This window comes from Myotis nattereri, assembly GCF_964212035.1.
Source record: "Myotis nattereri genome assembly, chromosome: 6".
NCBI classification, from domain to species: Eukaryota; Metazoa; Chordata; class Mammalia; order Chiroptera; family Vespertilionidae; genus Myotis; species Myotis nattereri.
This window is the reverse complement of record NC_138081.1, coordinates 93,081,589-93,094,321: the sequence shown is the minus strand read 5'-3', so window position 1 is coordinate 93,094,321 and position 12,733 is coordinate 93,081,589. Positions and strand designations below refer to the sequence as shown.

Here is a 12,733-nt window from a genome sequence, read left to right as displayed (position 1 = left end):
GCTTACCTGCAGGACTGCTAGCATGCTTCGTATTTCTGTGAAGGTGTTACCAGTGGTCTTGATGATCTCATAAAAGTTGACTTTCTTTACAGCTTTATTGAGATATGTTTCACCTATCATAAAATTCACACATAAAAACACACAGTTCAGTGTTGTTAGTATATTCACAGGGTTGTGTAACTGTGGTCATAATCTAATTTGAGGACATTTTTAGCACCACATAGAGAAATCTGTACACTTTAGCTGTCAACCCCCATTTTCCTCCCTGGGGAAACCCCTAACCTATTTTCTGTCTCTGTGGGTTTGCCTATTTTGGACATTTTATATAAATGGACTCATATAGCATGTGGTCTTTGGGCGCTGGCTTCTGTTACTTAGCAGAATGTTTTCAAGGTTCTTCCATGTTGTAGTATGTTCATTTTTTTTAAATTACTGAATAATATTCCATTGTGTGTATAGGCCACAATCTGTTTATCCATTCATCAAGTGATGAACATTTAGGCTGCATTTAGGCTGTTCCAACGTTTTGTCTCTGTGAATGGTGTTACTTTGAACATTCATGTACAAGTTTTTGTTACCACTCTTTAAAAATGTATCTTTATTGTTAAAAGTACTACATATGTCCCCCATTTTTCCCTTTTACCCCTTCCACCCTGCACTCCCCCAGGGCACGTACCGAAGTTTCAGGCTCGAACCCCAGTGTGGGGCATGCAGGAGGCAGCTGAACAATGATTCTCTTTCACCATTGATGTTTCTCTCTCACCACGCTATTGTCTGTGTCCATGGGTTATGCATATAAGTTCTTTGGTTAATCTCTCCCTACCCACCCATCCACTCCCCACCTCCCCTTTTATGTTACCGCTATATATATAAAAATTGATTTCAGAGAGAAAGGGAGAGGGAGAGAGAAGGCTCCAGTAAGCTGAGAGCTTCAATGGTGTCACTAAATGCATGTCTCAGCCATGTCCTATAGATTGGCTCCATTCTCATGATTCCTGGAATCTTCTAGTTCACATCATCACACCACCCAGTTTAGGAAAAAAGGGAGATTGATTCTGTGATAACCCCAAACCAAATTTCTTTGGTAAGATTTTAACTGGGTTTATTGTTATTGAGGTCCCTGGCTCCAGCTGGCCTGCTCTGAAACCCATGCTCATTCCTAAATCAATGACTGTGGCCAGCATGTTGGAGCTGCCATTGGATTAACCTAGCACAAATGGTCCCCTGCATCTCGGGTAGAGTTGCTTCACTAGAAGCATTTGGGCTGGGGCTGGAAGGTTTGGTTAGGAACGTGAGTGGAGGAAGCAGAAAGAATAACCATTATCTGCTCAAAGCCACAGACCACAGGCAGGTTTCTTCTTTCAATGGCAGTTAAATGTCATCTGGGAAAGTGATTCTGAAGCCTGAGGGTTTAGTTTGCTAGGGTTTGCCTGTGCCATCACTGTATTTTTGAAGCACATAACTCTTTTGGTTTCATAGGTTCACAGATGGAGAGGAATTTTGCCACAGGATGAAACATTCCTTGGGTCTCTCCAATACCAGATATAGATGATATTTGGATTAGATTTTAAACTTAGCATTGATGTTGGAATGGGTGAAGACTTTGGGGATGTTGGGATGGTATGAATATGTCTTGCATGAGAGAAGGACATGAATTTTGGCTGGCTAGATGGTGAATTATTATGGTTTTGATTGTGTTCCTCCAAAATTCCTATGGTGAAGTCCTGACCCCCTGTACCTTAGGATGTGACCTCATTAGAAATCGAATAGGTGCAGATGTAATGAGTTAAGATGAGGTCACTAGGGTGAGTCCTAGTCCAATATGACTGGTGTTCTTATAAAAGGGACACATTTGGACTCAGAGGCACGCACACAGGGAGAACACCCTGTGAAGACTGAGTTTTTCTGCCGCAAGCCAAGGAACCAACAGAAGCACAGAGAGAGGCCTGGAACAGATCCTTCCTTCCCTAGCGTCTTCAAAGGGAACATGACTTTGCCAAAACAAAGTACCGTAAACTGAGTGGCTTAGACAACAACAATTTATTGCTTCAGAGTTCTGGAAGCTGGAAGTCTGAGATCATTGTGTCAGCAGGGCCTTGTTTTAGGACCACAGTGTCCAGAGTTCTCACCTTGATTTTAACTGGGTTTATTGTTATTGCTTTTATTTTAATAGAAGAAACAAAAGTGTCTGGAGATGATGAAATGGAGAAGCTCTACAAATCATTAGAGCAAGCCAGTCTATCTCCTCTTGGGGACCGACGACCTTCAACCAAAAAGGAGTTGAGAAAGTCCTTTGTGAGGCGGTGTAAAAATCCATCCATAAATGAGAAACTCCACAAAATCCGAACCTTGAATAGCACATTAAAGGTAAAAAATTTCAAACTCTAGATGAACTCTGTGGATGTGGGGTAAAGAATGGCTGGTTCTGCAGAGATTCATGCTAGTCACTGTGTGTGTGTGTTTGTGTGTGTGTTTTGTGTGTGTGTGTGTTTTTTTTTTGTGTGTGTGTGTGTGTGTGTATGAGGGAGGGAAGTAAAAGCAAGTCCAGTCTCTGTGGGATGAGGTGACCTTTGGTGTTCTTGAAGCACGACAACACTCACAGGGGTAACTCATCTACTTTTCTACTAGGCCTTGATTTTTATATTCACGCTGATATAAAATTTCAAATGTTAAGCTCCTTAGAAGTCAAGGACCATGTGTAATAATTTTTGTGTGTGTACCTTTTTACCTAGCCCAACAGATGTTGATGAGCGCTTAAGATAGTTAACTTGTGAGAATAAACAGTAATATTAATAAGATCTTGGGATTCCACTGATTTATCACAAAGTGCCCCTATTCTGTACTACATCCAGAAGAAATTTTCTAGACTTCAAATACAGCAAAGACTTAGTGACTCTCAGCTGTAGGCTCTGCAGCCAAGATATGCCACGAGAGCTGAGCAGTAGGAAATATATACTTCACGGTAATAGACCAGCAGATGTTTTCACAATGGGAATGAGGGAGAGTGTGCAGGATGTACTGACGCTATTTTCAGGGCCTCCTGTAACTAAAATGAGTCCTCATAACAAAAGCATTCTGCTTTTACATTTAGATTATAGCATGAACAGGAGGAGGCCAGGATACTTGGTCAACTGGTCCTGAACTAGCAAAGGATTTATAGATTCTGAAAAGCCTTGATAGATCCTGCAATTAAATTGTTTTGTGCATGTCCTTCTGTATCAAGAATTTGAGTCTCTTTCCAGATAGAGATATCATCAATCAAAGCACAAGGGTACAAAGACATGGCTGAGTGACTCTTAGTCAGATGTCCCAGTTAGTCAATAGAAGACCTCAGCACCCTATAAGGCTGCAAAAATGAGGCTGAAAAAGAAAAGGGAAAGGGGTATTTTAATTATAAATATTTTAAATAAAATCCAAATGCAGAAAAATTCCCTAACATTTATTGATGAAAAACATCACTAGCACACATTTTAAAGGCAAATATGTTATATTTCACATTATGTACAGAATTGATAAATGTTTGGTTACTTGATGTACTATGCCTTCATATGTTGGGATTTTACTAACTTAATTGTGGTAACTGCTATAAATGAATACATTTTTCATTGAACAAATATTTCCCAAATCTTACTATGGACCAAGCACTATTCTAGGGCACTGGAACTATTGAATGGACCCCACCTGACAATGGAAACGGAGGAAAACAGTTAGAATGCAGTGTGCTAAGATGTTGTAGTTGATACAAGCTTAGGGTGCTTTGGTAGTCCAGATGAAGGCAGTAGCTGCCTATCTGAGGCCATTAGGGACAGTGCTGACAACTGACAAATGAGTAAGAGATGAAGAATATCAGGATGAGCCCAGCTGGTGTGGCTCAGTGGTTGAGCGCCAACCTATGAACCAGGAGGTCATGGTTCGATTCCCGGTCAGGGCACATGCCTGGGTTGCAGGCTCGATCCCCAGTGTGGGATGTGCAGGAGGCAGCTGATTAATGATTCTCTCTCATCATTGATGTTTCTATCTCTCTCTCCTTCTCTCTTCCTCTCTGAAAAACAAAACAAAATAAAACAAAAAAGAATATCAGGATGAGAAGGAAGGGCATTCAAGGAGGAGGAACTGGCTTGGGTAAATGTATGTCAGTGGATCATGCTTTAGTCTATGTTGGGAGACATAGGAAATAGAGGCTAAGGAAAGGATAGGCAGTGCAGGCCATTTCTAGAAGGAGAAAGACTGTGTTCTCCACCTCTCATAGAACAGCAGGCTCAGGATTCCAGACCATCACAAGACCATGTCCTAGCCTGGCCACTGAGAGGCTAGGTTTATACACGGAATTCAAAGGTTTTAGCCGCCTCATGTGGTTCTCTGTGATCTCCTGCTCTGTGCCCTGTGGCCATATAATTGATGAATCCAGCTTTTTCCTTTCTCCCTGTGCATTAGATATCTATTGCTAGGTAACAAAAAAAGTCTTAAAACTTAGCAACCATAATCAATAAACACTTATTTCCCAGTGTCTGTGGGTCAGGCATCTGGGTGTGGCTTGCTGAGGAGCTTCTCCCTCAAGGGCCTGTGATCCAGGCCCCCTGCTGGGACTGCATTCATTCCTCCACTAGGGGGGTCCATACTCCCAGGCTCTCTCATGAAGTTGTTGACAGAATTCAGGTCTTCACAGGTTGCTGGACTGAGGGTCTCAGTTGTTCATTGTTGGTGGGAGGCCACACAGCTCCTTGCCCTGCAGCCCTTTCTCAGGGTAGCTCCCAAAATGAAAACTGGCTTCCTTGAGAGCAAGTAAGACAAGGAGAGCGAGTGAACAAGATGGATCATATGCCCATGTCAGTCATGACATCCCGTTACATTCACAGTATTTCCAGTATTCTGGTCCTTAGAAGCCAGTCACCAGGCCAGCATGGATCCACAGAGGGGGATTATCCAAGGGCATGAATACCTGGGAGCAAAGAGCACTGGGCGCTATGAGAGGGGTTATAATGCCCACTGAAGAACCACTCTGTACATTCCTGGAAGGAACCTTCCCACAGATCCCTTAGGCCTCACGAAAGTGCGACGCTGAGGCTGTGAAACATCATCCATGCTGCCTGTTCCTATCAGCCTCATAGGAGGGAGGAAGACATGATTGTGTGGAACTTGACTTTGGTGAAAAAAATGCACATCAAGCCATTCATTGGACAAAGATAATTTAGTACTGTTTATTTATTCACGTTGGAAGGCTATAAGAATTATTTTAACCATCTTTAATTAATTTTTAATTGAATATATTGCAATGACATTGAATAATACATTTATACCAGTTTCTGGGGTACAATTCTATAACACATCATCTGTATACTGTATCGTGTGTTCACCACCCCAAGTCAAGTTTCCTTCCATGACCATTTCTTCCCTTTACCCTCTCCTACCTTTCCCTATCCCCCTCCACCCCTGGTAATTACCAAACTGTTGTCTGCCTATGAGTTTTTTTGTTTGTTTTCTTAATCCCTTCACTTTTTCACCCAGCCCCTCCCACCTCCCTTCTGATGCTGTCAGTCTGTTCTCTGTATTTATGAGTCTGTTTCCATTGTGTTAGTTTATTTCGTTCATTAGTTTCCACATATAAGTGAAATCATATGGTACTTGTCTTTCTCTGGCTTTAAAATGCAAAGCAATCAGGATGGTGGTTGTCTTTGAGGAGGAGGGAAGGATATGATGGGAGGGGCCACAAGTACAGCCTCTGAGACACTGGTAAGGGCCCTTTTTTGACTTTGGTGATAGTTACAGACTGGTCCATTTTGTGATAATTCATCAAGTACAAGCCCTATTGTGTGTGTGCCGCTCTCTCTATATGTTACATTGCAATATCAAGATTTATTTAAAAAACACAACACACTTCAAAGCTCGAGTGTGGACAAGCAGAGACAACAGTTTCATGCAGGAACAAGGGAACTGTTTTAACAATGGTGTTTATATTAGTGATAGGCACATTCCATACATAAAAAAATATCCCTGTATAGGGATTGTATTGGACCAAATGTGGAAACTCTTCAAGAACAATGAGCAGACTATCATGTCATGCTCTAATATAGATCTTAGGAATTCCTGATAGCTCAGCATCCACTGGCTTTTGGCTAAGTCTGCCTTTATTTCATGATGAATGATTACTGGAATAATTAAGGGGTCTGCTTGAAAGTTTATCTCAGGGTTTCCCTGGTCTATGTCAAGAGGAACTAACCCTTCTTTGCCCAACTGCTCCGATAGAATACAATTTCAATGCTTAGGTGTTGAATCAAGTTAATCTGCTGCATATTTCGAGTGAAAAATGAAATTATAGCCTCTGTCTTTCGCAGTATTTTTTGGAAGCCCTACCAAGCCCAGCCTACCTGCCAGAAAGCAAGGATGATGTTGTAAAAGTGGCTCAAAGCATTGGGAGAGCAGGACCCAGCGTGATGCTGCTGAGTCCAGGGTGCTAGGTCTAGGAAGGAGCTCTGAGGGTTTGTTGTTCCATTAATTCCCTTCCTCTAAATTCTTGTCTGCAGTGTTTTTCTTTTATCCATTAAAAACTAACACAGACTTGAGCCAACTGGTAAGACATTTGGATTGTTTAGAACTCTAAAGCATGTGTGGCGTTAGCCCAAAGTTGAAGAGACCCTTTCCTAGAGCCTTTTATCGGATTTAGAGGGATGATTAGTGCATTTTTGCCTTTAAAAATTAATTTTCCAAATTTTGTTCAACTGCAAAGATCTTGTTTTTCAGTAAAATATTAGGATCTCTCTCTGAACAGATGTCAAAATTTCTTTAGAGCAAAACTAAGTATCCTTAAATAACTTCATATGAATAGTACTATGGTGTTAGAGGATGAAAGCTTTTTTAAAAAAAAAATACTGTTTTTTGATGGAAGCATAAATGTTGAGAACTCGGAGAGAAGAAAGGAAACTCTCCGGACCCTGGCTCGACTCTCTGCCAGAAATCCTCCCCAGCTACCAGCTTACTTCGCTGCCCTCTGCTTCTGGTCCTGCCACCTGCTTGTTATCCTTCTTCGATTACTTTCCTACTGAACAATTTTTTCTCTTTTCTTAAACCTAAATATATCTTTTGATTTTCATCTATTATCACATCCTTATTCACTTGATTCAAGATGATAAATCTCATCACTCAGACTTCTGTATGGGCGGGGCCGGGGGTGGGGGGACTTTTCTCTGGAAATCTATATTATTCTGGGCAATCTAGAAACTGGAAAAGAAGAATACAAAAATGTAATAAAACAATAGATTTGAGTGCCACTAACATTTGTGATCATCTATGACCAGATACTTCATTTGGGTAAAACAAGTGCTGACAATTCTAGAATCCTTAAAACTATGTGGAACTGTCTGTATAGTTAGACAGATACAGATATGTGATATACATATATAACATATAATATATATACTAGAGACCTGGTGCATGAAATTAGTGCACTCGGGGGGGGGGGGGGCGTCCCTCAGCCCAACCTGCACCCTCTTGGAGTCCGGGAGCCCTCAGGGGATGTCCAACTGCCACAGAAGCAGGAGGGGCTCCCACCACCACCACTGCGCTCGCCAGCCGTGAGCCACTGGGCACACTGACCACAAGGGGACAGCTCCTGCATTGAGCGTCTGCCCCCTGGTGGTCAGTGTGCATCATAGCGACCAGTTGTTCCACTGTTCGGTAGATTTGCATATTACCTTTATATAGGATATATATATATATATATATATATATATATATATATATATAACGTATAAAAACATTTTTTTTGTTTACGGAGATGATTTTTGGGGGTTCCAAATAGTGTTCATGATGCAAAAGAAATTAAAAAGCAAATGAATAAGTAGCTCATTCATTTCTTATTTCATATATTAATTTTTTCAACAAGTATTTAGTGAATGTCCACCATGTGTCAGTCATTCTTTCAGGTACTTGGGGATATAGCAGGGGGTATATCACACAAAATTACCTGCCCTCATGAAGCTATATTTAGGTAGAGGGAGAAATAAACAAAGTGAGTAAGTAATTTTATAGTATACAAAGTGATGATAGATTTATAGAGAAGAGAAGGTAGATAAAGAATGTTGAGGGATCGCTAATTAATTAGGATAGGCATGAAAATCCTCTTTGAAAGATGGAATTTGAGTAAATTAATTGTGTAGATGTACGTAGTGAGCGATAGGAACTGGGGAGAAATATTCTTCTCATTGTTTCTTTTCCTAAAAACAATTGAACAAGGTCATCAGCTGCAAGGGAGGATGGGGGCAAGGCTTGAGTAGAGACAGGAAGTTTTGAATTAGTCCTTTGGAAGAGGGAGAGAGGAAAGGGATGAGAAAACGTGATGAAAGTCCACTTACTGGCAGTGGTCATGAATTTGAACTGTAACCAGTGAACACAGCTGTACATTTTTAGCTACACATATGCCATCCTGAAGGTAGGTAAAGAGAGTGGCTCATTAATATATATGCATTGAATGTCTTCCTGCAATTGGCATTGTGTTAGGTATAAAGAACACAGCAACGAATGCAATATGTTTATTATCGTCTTCCTTACAAACCTGTAGAATAGGTGGTACGAGGAATCCATGAACATCTACACATAACATGGTGAGCAACAAACGGTGCTCCAGCCCACGGAACCTTGGACATGAAGAGGAACCATTAAGGGGCTCAGCATTTTAGGTGGATCCCGGCACTGCCACGCGGAAGGTGGATTTGAAGTGGAGATTAGAGGCAGGGACCCCTTTAGGAGGCTGTACAGCAGATCGAGTGTGGTCTATTGGACTTAGTATCTGAAATTAGGGTGATAGTCATAGGGATGGAGGAAGCAAGAATAGATTTGAGATAAAATTGTTAGGACTGAATGATCTTTTTTTGAATGTGGAAGCTGTTGCATCTTATTTTGACCTCATTTCTTGACTACAGAAAACTTCCCTAACCTGGGTCCAACATTTCAGAAATGCGTGTCATTGATTACAGAGGAGGCAGGGTGAGGTGAGATAATAGGAGTAGATTCTATACTCTATTAGCACCAGCGCAGTATATACTATTTTCAAGGAAGGTTAGTAGTCTTTGAATAAAAAAAATGGCCTGTATAGTTATTCTGCTTTTATTAATTAAATAAATGTGTGTGATTTATTAAAAATTAAGATAAAATACAAAAATATATATTTTTTATTGTCTTATATCTTAGGGAAAGCACTGTTTTCCATTTTACTTGGTGAAGTTTGGCTGGCCACTGAAATAATGATACAGTTATGAGTTTCAGGAGGAATAATGGTCACACTAAGACAGAACTATCACTGTGGTGTGCAAAAATGGATTAATCAGAGAAGCGTCACATAGGAGACCTTGGCTGTATGTCTAGTTCTTCCACTGGGTAGGATACCTAACAGATGTCCTGCCATATATCTTAGGATTGTTGTAGGGATTTGAATATTAACGGGTAAACACACTTTGATAATTTTTATGAATATGTATGTGCAATTATTTGTACAAGGGATGAAGGTGGCTTATTGAAATTGAGATACTCACTACAATCCCCATCCCCCCCTCTTTTTTCTTAATTGGACAGTGTAAAGAACATGACCTGGCCATGATTAACCAGTTGCTGGATGATCCGAAGCTGACAGCCAGAAAATACAGGGAGTGGAAAGTCATGAACACCATGCTGATTCAGGACATCTATCAGCAGCAGCAGGACCCTGCGTCCGCATCAGCCCCTGCAGGCTCCCCCTAGGGAACTCCGGAAACCATCTTCCTCTGCCTCTGTTGAAAGTTCTGTTTGACAACAAGCCAGCATTCTCTGCCCTTCTCCCCCCAAGCAACTCTTCAAGATGTTGCAAGAGCTTACATTTTTCCTTAAAAGGAAAACTGACACCAGTTCCTCAAGTATCAGCTTCCAGTAGAGATGCAGTCTTGATGAGGACCAGCACCAGGAGCAGCAGGACTCCTTCCAGGTGTGGCGTTCCCATGGAGACTGGAGGGATGGAGTCAAGTTGAACAGTCTTTGTGTTCCTGCTGGGAGCTCAGTTATGCCAGACTCTAGGTGGAATGTGAAAACTCTAGCTTCTGCTCCCTGCTCTCAAGAGAATTACAACAGTCTGTGGACGAAGGATCACCTTTTTTACCATAGAAATATTCAGTTCTCCAATTCTACTGCGTTGGGCAGCTGAGTTCTCCAAATCATTTTGTTGGATGAAGGAATGTTTTCTATGGCAGCAACTGGAACAGGACAAATGTTTTTGTGGAACTGAAATCCCCTGCCCCTGGTCCAGAAAGGTGGTACCTTTTCCACGAGTGGAGAAACACTTCATAGCGAGTGGGGTGTGGGAGAACCCGAGAAGGAGGCGTGTTCTGTATTCCCCTCACTCAGAGGACAGCTTGATGGCTTCATACTTCATCAGCTGGGAGTGGGGTGGGATCTCATTATCTCTCCTTTCCACAGAACAGCTAACAAAAATGTCTCCTTATTCTTGGAGGCCTCCCCTCCTTCCCAGCGTTTCTGAACCACTGTAGGAGGCAGTAACAGGTCCCGCAAGGAATGTTTGCTGCAGTTGTCCTTGGGTGTGTGCCTGTGCACAGTATAACTTTATGTCTAGGTTCCCCAGGATAAATATTGATGAGATCATTCTGTTATCTGAATTGTTTAAATACCTTTACTCCAAAAAACAACAACAACCAGCCAACAAAAACGACAAGAGAGTTAAAACATGATTGTTTTATTTTTGTATGTTGATGTCACATTGTGTCCTATGTGAATAGCCATCTATAATGTTTGTTATTTAAGTATATTTATAGAAGTTCAAATTACTAGTGTCTTAAAAGATGATATACTATTCTATGTTTTGCTCAGTATATATTCTCAAAGGATATACATTTTTGCTTGAGAAAAAATAGAAATACTATTGATGATTGATTCATTGGAGTTATTACATATATAATGTATGAGGAATGCTCAGGAAATCTTGTGGGATCAATGAGGGGGCATGCAATAATTATTTTTCATTTTCTGATTTATTTCTTTCTCTCTCCCACCCTCCCTCCCTCCTAACCTCCCTCCCTCCCTCCCTCCCTCCCTCCCTCCTAGCCTACCTTACTCCCTGCAGAGGGCTTAAATTTCTCTGTTTTAAGTCACCCCCTTAACTGGAAATGGATTTTCATCTTACATTATCCCTTTAAACCTTATGCCATTTATGCCCTAAACCAAATGAAACACAACTAATGTAGTCTTTTGCCTAAAGACCTGTAGAAATTTAGGGGTCTGTTAAAGAGAACTAATTTCATTAGAGAAGCAATATGAAAGTCTTCCCTTACTAATCATCATGAATATTTTTCACCATAAAAGTAACCACAAACCACCAAAACCCCACTTTGGCCCTACCCCTAGCAAATGGTCATCATAGCACAGTTTTCTGTATAGCATTTAACCATGGCTTGACATTCAAATGGAAATAACCCCTGAATTTTATCTGCAAACTAAATGGAAATAGTTGCTGAATATTTTCCCAAGCTTTACTAAGACGTCTTAATACTTTGCAAAAAAAAAAAAAGAAAAGAAAGTAAAGAAAAACAAAACAAAAAACCGCCAACCTAAGCATTAGGAAAGAAAAAAATCAAACTAGAGAAAACACACACACAAACCCAAAAGAGGAAGCAACCTGTAGTGTTAGAAGCTTGTGTGAGACAAGAGACCAGGGCAGTAAACTCATGAAAGCTCCTACACCAAGTGGAACATGCTGGGCGAGGTCACAGGCCACACAGAAGGGGGTGCCAGGCCTGGGATGAGTTACTGTTGGCACCGGAGAGCAGTAACCATTCATGTCCTCAGATTGGGATCTGAAGCTTCTGGTAGGAGAGGCCGATGCTTTCATCTCTCCTCTGGAAATGATCATTTAGCAGTTATTAGAACATTGATTGTGTAGGACTCACAATGTCAGCCACCTGTGGCGGGAAGGAGACGTAATGGAGGAAATAATAATGGAGTGTGACATACTGTTTTCCCACCTTTGTTCTCTGGTTCCCAGCACCAACCTATACATGTCAAGAGTTGTTTTTTTGTTTGTTTTTTTCACCCTAAATTGAATTCTTCCAAAAGCTTTTGACTAGGGCTTGGGATATATTTCAGTGTTCTGTTTTGGCCTTTCATGAATACACATTTAACTGACCTTTTAGTAGACTTTCCCTTAGAACCATCCAGAAGCAAAATAGGTTCATGAGATTACTTAATCAAGCCGTTCATTATTTTTCAAAGTCAAGTTAGTCTAGAGATGTTTGCTTTGTTAGTTAAAGCAGCCACTTTGCAGAATCTCCCCAAATGGGAGTTAAACTGAACTGTACCATTTTGCATCCTGCTCTCCTAGAGCAAGGGGAGACTGCTCTACCCACACCTGTAGACATAGGGTCTGAGGGCTGTGGATTGACCCAGAACCATGGCTGTTCAGTAAGGAAGTAGAGAATCTCTAAGCGTAACCAGGTCCAAAACTTGTGGGCACCTTCTATTGATTAGGACCTGGATCAGACTCCTCCTTGGGGTTGCCGGGAGGACCACTTCTCACCACTGTTAGTCTGTAGACCCAAACTGGTGCCTGCTATGATACCCTCACCTGCTCTATTGCAGCACATGCTAAATCAGATGGCCCCATATGTGGGTTCCATCTTTTTTGCTTTTAATAATTCTTGGTTCTGCTACAATCCCAGCATAGTATCAAAGGCCTGGGAAGAATCATAAAGCACATTTTTGC

The 12,733-nt window shown here is 41.2% G+C and overlaps 1 protein-coding gene across 1 annotated transcript in view; it reads left to right on the top strand.

Moving 5' to 3' along the window:
* IPCEF1 (interaction protein for cytohesin exchange factors 1) overlaps positions 1 to 11,574 on the top strand; it is a 61,980-nt gene extending 50,406 nt beyond the window's left edge. The window contains exons 8-9 of the mRNA XM_081094757.1: positions 2,174 to 2,367; positions 9,565 to 11,574. Of these exons, the coding sequence (XP_080950883.1) occupies positions 2,174 to 2,367; positions 9,565 to 9,729 (359 nt within the window). The 3' untranslated portion in view covers positions 9,730 to 11,574. The remainder of the gene's footprint in view (positions 1 to 2,173; positions 2,368 to 9,564) is intronic.
* The last annotated feature ends 1,159 nt before the right edge of the window (positions 11,575 to 12,733 follow it).